This window comes from Ipomoea triloba, chromosome 13 (assembly GCF_003576645.1).
Source record: "Ipomoea triloba cultivar NCNSP0323 chromosome 13, ASM357664v1".
NCBI classification, from domain to species: Eukaryota; Viridiplantae; Streptophyta; class Magnoliopsida; order Solanales; family Convolvulaceae; genus Ipomoea; species Ipomoea triloba.
The window spans coordinates 26,630,842-26,646,789 of NC_044928.1; the positions used below are offsets into that span (position 1 = coordinate 26,630,842).

General features: G+C 37.5%; 2 protein-coding genes across 3 annotated transcripts; one reads left to right on the plus strand and one right to left on the minus strand.

Annotated features, from left to right (window-relative positions):
- Window positions 1-304: 304 nt before the first annotated feature.
- On the plus strand, window positions 305-11,202 carry LOC116001983 (phosphoinositide phosphatase SAC1). 2 transcript variants are annotated; one of them, XM_031241975.1, is made up of 16 exons: window positions 305-598; window positions 824-1,028; window positions 1,121-1,286; window positions 2,192-2,414; window positions 3,062-3,138; window positions 4,958-5,145; window positions 5,254-5,351; window positions 5,704-5,837; window positions 5,910-6,044; window positions 7,631-8,018; window positions 8,147-8,268; window positions 8,451-8,573; window positions 9,097-9,294; window positions 9,578-9,769; window positions 9,985-10,096; window positions 10,460-11,202. In XM_031241975.1, exons 1-16 carry the CDS (start codon window positions 485-487, stop codon window positions 10,706-10,708), a joined length of 2,724 nt encoding a protein of 907 aa, XP_031097835.1. In that variant the 5' UTR covers window positions 305-484; the 3' UTR covers window positions 10,709-11,202. The 2 variants fall into 2 exon arrangements, with proteins under 2 accessions (XP_031097835.1, XP_031097836.1); XM_031241976.1 differs by having other exon boundaries at window positions 306-598; window positions 8,463-8,573.
- Window positions 11,203-11,619: 417 nt separating this feature from the next.
- On the minus strand, window positions 11,620-15,272 carry LOC116002619. The gene is made up of 2 exons (XM_031242784.1): window positions 15,006-15,272; window positions 11,620-14,217 (listed from the first exon to the last, which is right to left on the minus strand). Exon 2 carries the CDS (start codon window positions 14,031-14,033, stop codon window positions 11,883-11,885), a length of 2,151 nt encoding a protein of 716 aa, XP_031098644.1. The 5' UTR covers window positions 14,034-14,217; window positions 15,006-15,272; the 3' UTR covers window positions 11,620-11,882.
- Between the last annotated feature and the right edge of the window lie 676 nt (window positions 15,273-15,948).

Here is a 15,948-nt window from a genome sequence, read left to right on the forward strand (position 1 = left end):
AAACTCAAAAGTCGAAGGACCAAAAGTGATATTAATTCAGTAATGTATTATTCCTTTTAATTTTCTTATCTTAGGAATTAATATTTTTTTTTTGAATACTACTAACTCTATTACAATGCAGTATCTGTAATTAATACTTTAATTTATGAAAAAGTTCATAACTATTATCTACAAAAGGATAATGCATTCTTCCTTTTGAATATTTCTTATTTCAAGAGCTAAAATCTCTAATTTACAAATAAAAAATAAAAAAAATAAAACTATTATCTAAAAATGCTCTTTAGGTGAAATCGGTCTAGTTCATAAGCCATGTCTTGCTGAATTCAACTTCATGTCTTCATTCCATCAAACTACCAAAAACAGAAAAATTTCAGACACCATGCCCCAAAGAAACGCAACGCATATCATCACTCTCTATTGAGTTCTTCATCTTTCTTGTCTCCCCTCCCTCTTTGCAATTGATTCTCCCTTTTATTCCGTGATTATGGCAAAGGGGGAGAGTCTGAATCCCAATCCATCCAAAATCCACCCCGCCAGTGATCCCAGCACCGATTCCTCATATTCCCTTGAGAAATTTCGCCTTTATGAAACTCAAGCGGTAGGTTTTCTGCTCTCTTTTCTATTTTTTTTAATTGTTTCTTAATTCCGTATTTGGGTGGTTGCTTCTTTTCTGATCATCAATGAAATTCGCTTCAGATTCTTCTCCAAAGTTTCAAACTTTATGTTTTTACTGCTTTCCAGATTTATTGAGACACAGGAAATGTTTAATTATCAGTGTTGCTGAAGGATACCCATTTCTTATTTTTGAATTTTCTGTGCGTAGAGGTTTTATCTGATTGGAAGCGACAGGAATAAGCAGTTTTTCAGAGTGCTGAAGATCGATAGAATGGAGCCTTCAGAACTGAATATTAGCGAAGATCCAGTGGTGTACCCTGTTCAGGAAGTGAAGAGCTTGCTGCAAAGGATTGACGAAGGCAATCGAGCCACTGGAGGATTGACTTTCGTGGCCAAAGTTTATGGCATTGTTGGTAATTGCTCTGATGATCATTATAATTGGAAACAGTTGATTTTTTTAAATGAAAATACTGTCCTAACTTTGTATCTATGTTGAATTGATTAGGTTGTATTAAATTCTTGGAGTCATATTATCTTGTATTGGTGACAAAGCGGCGTCAGATTGGTAGTTTATGTGGTCATGCCATTTATAGTATCGATGAGAGCCAAATCATCACAATTCCACATGTTTCTGTTCAGACTGATCTTGCTCATTCAAAAACTGAACTGCGGTAACATTTTTGTTTTGGTGGGGTGATAATTTGCTTTTCAATATTCTGTATATGTGATGCAATTTTATGCAGTATAATTTATGAACTTTAGTCACTGCTGTCACAGTGTAAGGTGCAGCTATTATCTCCTGCATGAAAAGCGGCAGTCATCATGACTGAATATTCATATATGGTCTTCTTCAAACATAAGCAAAAAAAAAGGCCTTTAGATGCTGTCATTCTGAAAGAATCCTAATGATATTTAGAAATCTATACAAGTATATCATCAATGCCATTGAAAAAGAGCCCACCATCCAATATGAACTTTCAAAGTATGTTAGGAAGTTCCAGTTGTTCCTTCTTTATGGCAATTTGCAACTCCCATCTGTTTTAAGTGAATCCAATAGTCAATGAACATTGACAGCCTGAATAGCTGTTGAAGAACTACCAAAGGCACACACTATTGCCCCTTTCATCAAAAAGTAAGCATCTTGTGGGTTGCTCATCATCAAACATTCTGGGAATTGTGGCTTTCTATATTTGAAAAGGGGAACAGGGTTGTAACATGGCCTTTTATTGCTCTATGTATGATTTTGGTCTCACTATCCATGCTGTGTGATTTATTTTATTATTATTATTATTATTATTTTTGGGTTCTATTTTGGTTCACCAAGAAGCTTGCTTTTACTTCTCTTGGAATTATCATATAGAAAATTATTCTTGCTTTACACTTAAACCAATAAAAAATAAAATAAAATGAAAACGAAAGAGGAAGCTCTTCTTATTTTGTATGATTTTGGTCTCAATGAACTTGAAACCTCTATTTCACTTCATGACAGTAACTTTGTCTTTTTTACCTTGTGATATGCTTTGTTAATCAGTGTATTTTTTACTTGACTTATTCAGCTGTCTACTCCTACATGCAGGTACAAAAAGCTTTTATCCAGTGTCGACTTGACTAAAGATTTTTTCTATAGTCATACATATCCTATAATGCGTAGCTTGCAAAAGAATGTCTTGTCAATGAGTGAGGAAGGGATGCCGTATGACAACATTTTTGTCTGGAATGCGTATCTAACAGAAACGATTAGATCAAGATGTAAGAACACTATGTGGACAATTGCTTTGGTTCATGGACACTTTAGGCAGGTAGTTACTTTCTCTAGTTTTGAAATGCTCTACTGTTTTTAGTTTGCCAAAAAGAAGAAGAAGAGAGGAAATAAGTCCTATAGAATAATTTAAAATCCTAAATCCTACTACACATTTCTTCAATTCTTCCTGAAGCTGCTCCTCCCCTTTACATCTTATAGACTCTTGCCACAGTTTCAATATGGGATCTGATTCTTGTATCTTTTTTCTTGGGAATAGGGGATTTGGCACATTAATTTAACATTAAATCATGTTTGTGAGTTTTTTTTTGGAATTAAGTGAAGAAAAAATAAGTTAAACTTAAAAACAACGCTAGACACAAGAACACACACATTTACACACATATATGATATATATTAATATTGTAATTTTGAGGTCATGCAGGGGCTCTATGTATATGTTTGAGTTTTTTTTTTTGTGTGTGTGTGCCCTGGGGAATGGGGTTGACACTTTTCAATTTGATTGTTAATTGTTCATTGAAATAGCTAATTTCTTCATCTGTAGAATTAAAGTTGTCGCTTTGTTCTTTAAAATGGAAACATGGTGTCCCTGCTCTCTCTTGCCATTTTCCATTCCAACACTTTTTGGCCATTTAATGACGATTCAAAATTTTAACATTCTAACTGTTCTGTTTTGCTTGGTTCCAGGTCAGACTATCGATATTTGGAAGAGAGTTTAGTGTTTCCTTGATCTCAAGACGTTCACGACATTTTGCTGGGACACGGTATGAACTAGGTTTTGTGTTATTTTTCTGAAGTACCATAACCCCCCCCCCCCACATACTCTCTGAATCTTGTTATATCAACAATTTTAAAATATAAATATTGGAAAAGAGGGAAGCTAAATTTTCTCTTGGATTATGAAGTTTAATTAAACTATATTAGATTTATAGAAAGAAGATAATGGTGGAAGAGGATGACAAATTGTCCTGAAAGACAAAAGTAAAGAGAGTTATAATATTTGGTCTCTTACTGTTTACTTTATCTTGTAATGTGGTGAACATATGAGGTTAATAAGCACTCAATTGAGTTGTCTTACTCTGCCAATAAATTAAAGCTGGAGAGAAAATAAATCCACCTTAAAGATTTAACAAATTAAATTTCTAAAGATATAAGATATACAAGTAGTTTGTGCAATGAATCTGAATGTGGCATGCATTAATCTATACAAAAGAGGGAAACAGAAGGAGAAGCCTGAGTTGCTGATCTTTGAAATGTGATACACTCACATAGTTGCTGATATAACGAAGATAATCAGGTTTTCAACTTAAGTGATTTTTTATTTGAAAAGAAAGAAGTGTTCTAGGTGCTTTTGTTTCATCTGAGAGAACTTGGGTCAACGCTGCAGTTTCTGACTTTTACTTTACAGTTCCATATAACATTCTAATTAGAACCAAGTGGGTTGTATTGTTCCAGTAATATATGTCATAGTTGCAAACTTGGTCAAATTTAGATTTACTTCTAGCTATTTGAATTAGTACTGGGTTCGGTGACCTCCTGGGAAATCCTTGTGTTGCCTCCCTTACCAGTAGACTGCAACTCTGCAAGTAGCCAACTAGGATAGATTAAGGCTTAGCAGTAGAAGAAAAACAGTGAACCCCAGACTTCTTAAGCTTCAACTTACTCTTTTTATTTGTATGGCTGTTTGAGTGCCTGTTTCACTATTTTGAGTACTTGTAATCTGTTATGGTATCTATATATATTAGGCAGCCTTGAGCTTTAGGGTTTTGAGTAGGTAGTCATAAGTTTCCTTATTAGAAGTCTTCTAGCATGTATTTATAGGGCTGTGTATTCCCATTTCTAACACTGATATTGAGAATTAGAGACAATATATAGACATATGTATATAGCCTTATTTTATCTCTGTGTTGGGTTGATTTTGCTGATTGAACTGAATATTGTTTATTGTTTTGATGTTTCTACTGACTTTGCCAGGAATCTTGTGCCACAAAAAAGATTAAGGGATAAACGTAATGATGAGTGCTTGTTTCTTTGAAGTCATAGTTATTATGTATGGCATGTGCAGTCTTTATCCTCTGATAGGCATATACATATTTGACATTGCTAATAATGTGCTAAGAATCAGTTACACATTTATTTGTTCTGAATAATTAATTAATTGAGCTGGTGGCCGTGGTTCCTCATTCAACCATCTAAGTGTGTAAGTAGTGGGTTGCTTTCATTATTCACTTGTTAATGAGATTTGTTGCATCAACTGATTACTTATGCACTTTCTATGATATATAAAGTGTTTTAGTTCAATGGGTGGCCCATAGATATATAATTGAATCAAACAGAATCTGAATCATGAGATGAGATAATGTAAAGTATTGTCATATTAAAATTTATTCTTTTTAAATCAATTTTTTTTCTGTCAGATGATTTGGTCAGTTTTGGTTTATTTACATTGAAAAAAAATGCTTACTGAGTTTGAGCTTTCCCATTGATTCAGTAAAGAACTACTTTTGTCTTGGCTTTAGATAGTTAAGATAATTTACTATCTGGACATCAAGCGCTTACCATTTCATTGGTAAACGTTTGCAGGTACTTGAAAAGGGGAGTTAATGATCATGGAAGAGTGGCAAATGATGTTGAAACAGAGCAAATTGTCCTCGACGAACAAGCTGGATCATGCAAAGGAAGAATGAGTTCTGTTGTGCAAATGAGGGGTTCAATTCCTCTTTTCTGGTCACAAGAAGCTTCAAGATTTAGTCCAAAACCAGATATAATCTGTAAGAACTAAGAACTATTGCATCTGTTTGGTTTTTACCATTACTTTATAATATTCTTCTGATTTTTCTGAGTTGTGTGCTATAAACTGGTGATGCTACTGAATCCAGTACAAAGATATGATCCAACTTATGAGGCAACAAAGATGCATTTTGAAGACCTGGCAAATAGATATGGAAACCCCATCATTGTACTTAATCTGATAAAGGTTAGTGTCTAAAGCTTATCTTAATTCTTAATTCTTATGGAAACCCCAATAATACTCATATGACTCAAACATATTTACCTATTTGAACCTCATGCACTCTTATTATGGGTGGATTGTTGGAATATTGATCAAGTTGGGTTGTAACTATATTGTCGCTGTTCATTTTTGTGCTCTTTTTTTCTTATGATTGTAACTATAATGTTATTCTATTATGATTTCTTAATGATACAGGTAATTTTCAACTTAATGCTTCCAGCATGTTAGGAGATCCACACCTAATGCTACTCAGTTCTAGGATTTCCTCTGCATGCACAATTGTTGCTGTCTTTACACATTCATTTGTTGATTTCAGACTGTAGAGAAAAGGCCACGAGAAATGATGCTGAGGCGTGAGTTTGCAAATGCAGTTGGATATTTGAACCAAATTCTTTCTGAAGAACGTCAGCTGAAATTCATACACTGGGACTTCCACAAGTTTGCAAAAAGGTAGATATGCATAGTTTTTTGTGAATACACTTCTTTAGAATTTATGCTGATCTTTTACCCTGTGTCTTGAAGCAAATCTGCAAATGTGTTGGCAGTTTTGGGTGGTGTGGCAAGTGAAGCCCTTGATTTAACAGGATTTTACTGTAGTGGAAAGCCTTTTTTTGTCAGAAAGCGAGCTACTAAAATCAGTAGGACAAATACTGGGAGGTAATAATATGATTTGCCCTTTCAATTTTGAAAAATTACTTTCTTATAGGAATATAGTCTATAGCATCTTGAATGAATTTTGTTCGTTTCTCATAGGCTTTCAGTAGGAGAATTCTGTCTTTGGCATTTGAAATTATTATGGTATGATATAGGCAATTCAATAATGATCAAAATATAATTCCCAGATCTTCAGACACCAATCTATATATTTTATGATCAAACATTGGAGACTGCTAGTGTTGGAAATATTTCTGGACCTTTTTTGGGATTTCTTTGTTGAAAGATTTTGTTTTCTAGTTTTGGAAAGATGTATTTTTTTTAATTGCAGAGTTTTTACATTTTAAAGTGGGCCTTTTTAGGGGTATCGTGAAAGAGAAGAAGAAAAGTAATCGTAATTATTTTTAATTGATGCATCATTATCAGTGTTATAATCTAAGATTGGACCAAGGTCACTCAACTCGGCTATAATGCACATGGGCTAAACCACACTAAAAAGACTGAATCCAATCAATTAGCTAGTCTAACTCATGACCTTATAAACCCATATGTTCTCTATTATATTTTCAATGTGAGACTCTTAACACTTCCCCTCAAGTGGATTGGATCTTCCCTTGAAACGAAAGCTCTGCACGCCACCAAAGTGGATCGAACAAGTGGGTTTGGGATTGAACCCTCCCCCCTGAAACGAAAGCTTGGACACCACCAATACCACGGGTAGACAACCGGGTGAACACAAAGTGGACCAAACGGGCTCTGAGACCATGTTATAATCTAAGATTTGGGCAAGGTCACTCAACTGGGCTATAATGCACATGGGCCAAAGTGCCAAACCACACTAAAAGACTGAATCCAATCAATTAGCTAGTCTAACCCATGACCTTATAAACCCATATGTCCTCTCTTATATTTTCAATGTAGACTCTTAACAATCAACTACATGTTTTACTTTGGGGGCATCTTGGTTTTTAATACCTCTTTGGATTCCATTGTGGAGGAGGATGATTTCATCTGGCAAGCATTGATTTTCCTGGAATCCAATTATATGCTTGACCTTTCACATGCATAAAATCTATATCTTATTATCTTGTTGAGTGATCATCAGTTAACTAAAGTGTTGAAAGGCTTGCCTCTGTCCATTTCTCACTTACCTATCTCATCCATTACATTGTGAGGGTGCGGTTTTGAGGGTCCCTCTTTCATAAAATTGATTTCTTTATTCTTTTAACATTCTTTCTACTGTCTTTTTTATATACTTTCACATTTCTGATGTCAATATTTTGTTAATCACAAAACAAGTATTTGAGATCTTTCTTGATGAGAATGGCAGCATTATTTTATCCTAGTACGTCTAGGTTGTTATCATCTATTGCTCTTATCCTATATTGCATTATATTTTGTGTTCTATTTTCTTCTGTAAGAAAAAAGGGGGAGAGTGATGCTGGGGTTCGTTCCCTGCATATCCTATTTTTGCACCTATGAAGTTGCTAAATGGTGTCTTATTCACAGTGGTTTTCTCCAGACTTATGCTCTTTTTGTTCCAAACATTTCTTATTGTACTAAACCATTTTTATCCTTGCTTTGGGCAGGGACTCTTCTGTAAGAGATTTGAGAGCCAATTCAGGGGACCTATCTAGGATTGGTAGTGGTAACGACATTCTTAATTCCTTAAGCAAACAAGATAAAGAGATGGATAGTAGTAATCAGCAGGTTGGCAAAGATAATAGCACTAATGTTGCACCGCAATTTCAAAGTGGAGTGCTCCGCACAAATTGCATTGATTGCTTGGATCGAACAAATGTTGCCCAATATGCTTATGGTCTTGAAGCTTTGGGTCGTCAACTACATGCAATGGGATTGACTGATAAGCCCAAAGTGGATGCCGATAGCAGCATTGCTGCTGCTCTCATGGATATGTACCAGAGTATGGGTGATGCCCTAGCCCAACAGTATGGTGGCTCTGCAGCTCACAACACTGTGCGTTCATCATATATTAACAAGTCAAATTTAGTACTTGGTTATCTTGAATTTGGTAATCTTCTTCTGTTACTACGGGAGTTCTGATATCTTGACTTTGCTTATGTTACTGTTGTGAACAAATGTAGGTCTTTCCTGAACGGCAGGGCAAGTGGAAAGCTACAACCCAGTCAAGGGAATTTCTGAAGTCTATCAAACGCTACTACAGTAATGCATATACTGATGGTGAAAAACAAGATGCTATTAATCTGTAAATATCAATCATTTGCCATTAATCTTGCATTTTTGTTATCTTCTGGGCAACCTGATATCTAAAGGTTTTCCCTTCTGAAGTAGTTGACTTGTCAACCTGGAAATTTCAGTTGTAGAAAATTCCGTAACTGCTTGCTTCTTGCTGTTTTATCATGGTCATAAGGTCTCTATTTTGATCAGTTTATTTTCCAGATTTTTGGGTTATTTCCAACCTCAGGAGGGGAAACCTGCACTTTGGGAGTTGGATTCCGATTATTATCTTCACGTTTCTGGTATGGCAGATGACGTTGTTACAGAGAAATGGTAAACAGTTTGTTACTAATTTTTGCATTTTATGCCCTGTATAGAATTCTTTTAAACATTATATTTCTTTCACTTGGTTGATAGGAATGAAAGTCTACTTTAAAGCTTTGACTTGTTTAAAATGCTTTTTCATTGCTGCACATAGGGTATTGATTAACATATTGTCTGGAGAGATGTACATGCCCTACATTACACAAAGATTTTCTTTGTAGATGGACTTTGAATTACTAACCTTAGAGGAAAATATAGCTTTAATATTTCTTTTATCCTTGTCCACTGATTGACCATCTAATTGGCTTTAATGGTTACAATGAGAGTCACAGGTTACTATTTTAGCATTTCCTAGAGTTTGGTCTATGTACAATCTCGTTATCAACTTAAACTTTTAGTTGAGACAGAAAACTTGCTTCAATTTTGAGGCATCGGTTTTTACTTAATGATCAACATTTTCCAATGAATGAGAAGATCATGTCTTTTCTGTTCTTTCTTCCCCACTGTACTAATATGTGATTTCAATTTACAGTTCTTCAGTTGAAGGAAAGCCTGCAGGACAGGGGACAACTCTGGCTCCTATTCCAGCTTGCAGGGAGGACTTCTCACGAATGAAATTTACTTCTTTTGATAAACTGATGGAAAGAACTTGCAGTTTTATCAGAAATGTCCGGCTTTGCAGTGAAACTGAGCAAAAGTCTGGAAATTCTGGAGTTGCTCCTGATGCGGCGTAAGTTCTTTCTTCAAATATAGTAAAATATATGTACTTTCTGATAGGGCATTTGATGGTTAATTTATTTTGTGTTTTTGCTCTTTATACATGCTTTTCCCGTAAATTTTACAAGTTGAGCAAAATGTTCGAATACAGAATATGGTAAAATTCAAATATATGCAGAAGACAAAATGATAGAATTTGGATATTTCATTTTCAGATCCAGTTGAAGTGAAGATTATGGTCCAATCACAGGAAAATCTGGTGTAGCTAATCATCTGAATTTTTAATTGCATTGCAGTGAGATACAGCTTAAGAGCCCAAATTGGCTTTTTGGACAGAGGAAGTATGAAGATGGTAACACTGCAACCAAGTTGGGCTCGAACGAAGTTCCCAATGGTGGGTCCCAAGATGAGAGGAGAATCGATGGCTTATGTGATCTTAGCTGGCTCACTACCATTACTGACACCAGTGAAGAGGATACCTACCAAAGGTATTTTTCCCGAAAATTTCATTTGCACCTTATCTAGAGCTGCCTCTTACTTGGTAGACTTAATTCAATATGCAGCAATTTGCAACAATTAGTATTTGCCCTGATATAACACTACTCAAAACCTTGTTTATGAATTGAATTTGGAAGTTATAAATATTCGAACTCGGATATTGTGTTTGGTAAATTGATTATGATGTGTTTGACTTCTCCTTCAGATACCTAGACATGACCACCGTAAACAAGGCAAATGGGTGGTATGGTGGTACGTTGCTTGGTGATCAAGATGAAACCAGTGAAATCTACAGGAATTATGCCGAACTTATCCAGGTACAGACTTTTACTAATTTTTGTTCTTGCGTTTGAATCATAGTTGGATCATAAGTGTTGATCAATGCCCTATTTCTTAGACTTTCTTTCATTGCATCAATGTGATATATATTTTAATCTGCAACATAGTGTAGTTTTCAGTAGCCTTAGCATGCTCGCTCTTTGATTTATGGGAAAATAGCCCTTTCAGCTCGACTTGAATGCATGTCACGATGTCGATAACCAACCATAAGCATGCTTCTAGTCCTATACTCGTAGATTAGATGCATTAATCATTAAAATCGAGCGGTCAATGTCTTCAAATCATGTTCTCCTCTCTGGAACAATAATTAAATTATATTCTGGATCTTTCAAAACGAACAGGGTCCTGCGATGGTACCATTTGGTAATGACTCAGAGAAGGAGAAATACTATGCCAACCTTTTAAGGAAGGGCTCAATTGGTGCCATTGATGACACAGCTATTGTATCAGAGATGGAAGCTGAGCTGAGTGGGTATGACAAGATCGGCAATGATCTCGGGATTTTCCCCGAGTCGTGTAAAGCTTTGGCTGGTGATCCAAGCCAGTTGACTAGATGGTTGGTTGGGGAAGATAGGCTGCCCAGAGCTTGAAGTTACAGCCACTCCACTCCTGCTTTGCTTTGCTTTGTGCCACTACTCTTTATGATATCTCATCTCGAGACCGCTTATAAAGAATTATACGCCTAAGCCACCAGTACTCTCTATGATATTGATCTCGAGATCTCTTATAAAGAATAAGAATTATACTCCTAAGCCGTTTATGATATCTGATCTCGAGACCTCTTATAAAGAATTATACGCCTAAGCCACCGAGGTCCTCGGTGGAATTTCAGTGTTCAACCGAGGAAAAGGGTGAGTAGATGACTGTTTGAGCAGCAGGTTTTACTGCTTATAAGCATGCTGCTTGTAGTTGTATTGAGTGTTGTAGAGGTAATGTGATGATAGATATGAATTCCTCTTTGTATGATTATATGTATAATGTATTCTTGGCTCACAAGACTGAGTATTCAAGTGAAAATTTGTATATTGTTATTGGCTTATTCTTCCTGACATGAACATTACCAATTTGCACCAAAATTTATGTATCCAAGAATACATATGTATATATACCTTTTGTATAAGTAAATGGGACACAAACTTGAAATGTATGCATGTACCCACAGCTTTAAGATACCATCATAAAAGCCGTGATAGTTCAATTGATTCCTGAGTAGTAGATTGTGAGCAAGAACGTAAAATCGGCTCTTGACAATCGTAATATAAGAGTCACACCTAATCTATGAACTCCTTGTGAGCACTAAATATTGATTTCTTAACAGGTTACTGAATCACTATAATTTACTACCTCTACAAATTTGGGCCGGAGTGTGGGAACCCCTGTTATGTCACTATTCACAAATTCGGACACTTGGACAGGAGTGTGGGGACCCCCTGGGGCGAGGAATTTCACTTTTGTGGGTAAGATATCATCACAAACTAAAAATATCACAGGTGATTTGAGATTAACAACAATAAAGATAATGGTGGCCTCAATATATCACTTTCATGTAAAACCAATATGTACAATGGCACCAACAGGATTCAGAAGACAATGTAGCCTGTTAATATAGAGGATACCCTATTTCATGTGTGCCCCCTTAGAAAAACCAGGGCAATTCAGAGGTTGTGTGTAACTCAATGAGAACCCATTCAAAACCCCGTTACATCGGGGCGAAGAATGAATTTTCAGCAGTTCTTAGTTATGATCAGAGAAAAAAAAAAATACTTAATGAGATGATGGTGTGTGCTTTAAGCCAAGCTGGTAAGCCTCCCATCCACCCTCTGGTTCTCTCCTCTTTGTGGGTGTAATTGCTTGCTGTGAAAATTTCAGTTCTGTATTCTGGCTAGGGATTAAGAGCTGCCTCGTGGTGTTCTCCTTCCAGCTTCCATTCATCGAAGAAAAATCACCGCTATTTACCTCGTATCTTGGCTGAAGCTCAGCACCACCGCTTGGGGTTTGCCCACGGGGCACAGGGCCTAACAGATATGGTGCCCCGGGAAAGTTTGGAACTCCACCAGCATTCACTACTTGAGGGAAAACAGCGTTGCCATGAGGGTTTCGGGTGGGTGGTAATGCACCGTAGCAAAGATTGTGGGCGGGAAGTGAATCGGCTTGGGCGATGAAGAATGAACCGTTAGAGGGGTAGCAGTAAGATGGCACGGCCTGCATTGTGTACGGTGATAGCTGTGGCTGCAACGGAACAAATCTATGGAGGCGTTCCACGGGCTGGAGCAGATTAGGTGCAGCCACCAAGACGGGTTGGCCACGAGTGTGGTTAAAAACCTGCATATGACTCAAATCTCCCCTGTAAACGGGTCCGAGAATGTTAAGATGTTCTCGGGGATGTCGTTTGGTTGGAAGGCTTGGAACAGCTGCCTGTTCGGGTGTTTTTATTCCAAATGGTTGGTTTCTCTGTGACCGGAGATGATCACCACACGCTTCTCGAGTGGAGGGATCATCGTTCAAGTTCAAGTCCATTATTGAAGCATTCTTGGTGAAATTTACTGGAAAAGAAGATTGAGGACAATCATCAGCATTGTCACCGGGAGCATTAAGGTCAAAGCTAAACTTTTCTTCCGGCTTTGAATCACTATAGGAAGAATGTTTGGGTTTTTTCTCGTTTGCCCATGGAAACCCGATTGCTGGACAATCTTCTTCTGCAGTGAGATTAAGGTCGATTACAGTGGAACCACCTCTTGAATCTCGGGAACTGTGGTCAGTCTTTACTGCAGAAAAGGCGTTATCGTCCTTGGGGGAAGAAACGAGACAAAAAGCACTTGTGGCAGCAGTACCCCTCCAACCTAGCTCGCCTCCGAATTTCTGTGTGGACATAGGTAAGCATAAAGGTACCCCCAATTTAGCCATCGGGCGTACCACGTTTGAGGACGATACAGCTTCAGAGACCGACTGTTTATGATTGTTTAGTGCACTTCTCGGGATATCTTCGTTTAGATCAAATCTATTCACGAGTTCATTCTCTTCCTCAACAGCAACATATTCATGCTTCATCATTCGGGATTGCTTCTCTGCAGCCAAAACGTTTCTATCTTCTGATGCTGATTCGGGATGCAAATCTTCTTTCGAACATAAACTACGAGAGCTGTCTCGTTTATTGCAAGCCTGATTGTCCCCTTTTGTTTCAATGGAGGCTTTCGTTTTATTTTGACTGGCAGAACAGTCGGTACCTCCACATATCATGTCTCGGTTCATGGAACACGAGCATTTCCTTCCGGTCAAACCCCTATAATCATCGAGCATTTCTTCAATTTCTTTCGTGCCTTTCTTAGGTGGCAGCAAAGAATGATCCAGCTTATCACAATATTCTTCCTTATCTCGAGTGTGACGAGTGAATTGAGCGGTTGTAACTGAAACAACAGTTCCCGCTTCTGTGATACATTCAGCACCGGCTGGTATAGCACTCGAACAACCATTAGGCACAGACGACTTGGTTTCCATCGACGTTTCCTGGAAGTTGTCATTTGAAGAACAAACCGGATGAATGAAATACGAGTTAGAACACGAAGATTCAGTTCTCTGTGATGCATCGTGAATTTCATCCTCACCAGTGTACGTCAGCTTCCCGGGCGCCCTCCAAGTATCGACTTCACTCTTTGCAGAAACGTCGACCCCATCCGAAGATTGCATGGAATTCTCGGTATTCTTTGAATTCCCATTGAAGATAGCACCCGAAGATACGTTCTCATTGCTAATAGTAGATGCTGAACTAGAGTTCTTCCCAGCACAGTTCCCAGAACTCAGATTAACAAAACTATGCGGTCTTGGATTATTGTTACAATCGCCTTTAGCATGGATCACGCCTCCATCTTTCGGGCCTTTCCCTTTCGTAAAGGGATTACCCTCAAAATTTTTATGCATCTCCAAATTTCAAAGCCCTCACCAGACAATATCTACAACTGCAGATAGCCAACCTTCAGTCCTTCCAAGAATTATCAACTACAGAATAAGGCTAAATCATCAATCTGCACTTCTTTTCTCATTCTCAACCTAAATAAACCCTAAACAGCACAAGCTATTCTCCTCTGCACCATGAGCTCACTTCCTGCAAGATTAAAATTCAAATTACACATCTCTAGAGAAGCATTACTCAATACCACGGGCAGATAACCGGGGTGAACACAAAGTGGGGGCCAATGTCCCTCAACTGGGGCATAATGCACATTGACCAAACCACGTTAAAAGACTGAATCCAATCAATTAGCTAGTCTAACCAATGGCCTTATAAACTCATATGTTTCTAACTCTTAGCACAAAGACAATGCATTCTGACTAACAATTTGAATAAGTTTTGATTCTATATAGCAAAGATGAAGCAATAAACACTTGTACTAAGCAGATTAAACACAAATAGCTGCAACCATACAACCTATAACACAAACTCTTCAAAATGACTAGATTAGAGTTTTAGAATCTGTCAATTTGAAAGCATTCTTGGCAAGTAAATAAGTCAATATTCTGGCATAGCAGTTGAAGAACTCAAGAAATATCAAGAACAGTAGCAAAATCAATACTTACACAGATTGTCCACAAACATGTAACACAACCTAACTCATAGAAATCAAACACTTGATGTGAGAAGCAATGAACAAGAATGGATCTATAAATTCAAGACAAAAACAATGATTTAGGTATGCATTTAACCCCAATGTTAAACTAGTGAATCATCCCAACAAACAACTGCAACCCTTTGGAGCTTCAAATCTCAACAGAAAACCAGTAACAAAAGCAATGCTAAGAAATGGACAAAGCAGGTAAACAAAACTTGAATAGAGAATCAGAAAAAGAAAGGCATAAGAGAGAAGAAAAGGAGGAAAGGAGAGAGGAAAAGACCTGGAAGAGAGAAAAGGAGGAGAATCCCAGTTGAGGAGTGCAGGAAGAGGAGAAAGCTTGCAACTTTATCAGAAACCCAGAAGAGAGAGAGAGTCAAAGATGTTAAAAAACAGAGAGAATTAGAAAGCAAGGAAGGGGAGAGGTCTCCTGAAAATGAAAAAAGGCCCCTCTTTTTTAACTTTGTTGTCTTCCCCTCCTCTGGAAATCACTATCTCTCTCTCTCTCTAGTCTCTCTCCCACTAGCAAAGTCCAACCAGGAAGAGAGTGTCCCCCACAGCTCTAGCCCTAAGCCCTAGTAGCCCCATAACATGAAAGTGATGGAAGGAAGCAATGCATTTCCCTTGTAAAGAGAGAGAGAGAGAGAGATGACGACAAAGGAGAGAGAGTGTGTGTGTCAGTGTCAGAGAGACAGATGGAGGTGGGACCCAGAGTGAGGGGAACTGGCGGCCACCTATGTCTGACTTGCGGGACCCACCCATCCCTCCCCAACATTTTCTCTGCCAAGATCCACTGCACTCCCCCCAAACTCTGCTTGCTACGTTGAAATTTTTTAAATATCTTTTATTTAAAATCAATTTAATTAATACAGTTAATTCCAGATTTAATGTTTTAACTTTTTTTTTGTTACTATTTACCCTATTACAATACACTATTAGTTCATAACTACTTTTTTCAACTTATAGAAGCACAAAGAGTCAATATCGCCTCCACTGGTCATGAATTCGTCAGTCATTAAGAACGATATTTCATTAGGGACGATAGTCACTTGACTATTTATGCTTTAATTGGTTGAAAAAGTAGTTATGAACAGGCCAAAGACCTTGTGGTCAAGCGGCATCCGGTGTACACTCCCATGTGGAAAGGAGTGGGTTCGAGCCTCAGTGGAGGCCTCTTTGTACTTCAGTAGGTTGAGAAAGAACAAGATACTACAATGTAAGAGTCA

Coding starts and splice junctions, on each gene's coding strand:
- LOC116002619 (XM_031242784.1), bottom strand. CDS start 14,033: ATGCATAAAAATTTTGAGGGTAATCCCTTTACGAAAGGGAAAGGCCCG.
- LOC116001983 (XM_031241975.1), top strand. CDS start 485: ATGGCAAAGGGGGAGAGTCTGAATCCCAATCCATCCAAAATCCACCCC. Junction 8,574..9,096: donor GACGTTGTTACAGAGAAATG/GTAAACAGTTTG, acceptor TTCAATTTACAG/TTCTTCAGTTGAAGGAAAGC. Junction 9,770..9,984: donor GAAGAGGATACCTACCAAAG/GTATTTTTCCCG, acceptor CTTCTCCTTCAG/ATACCTAGACATGACCACCG.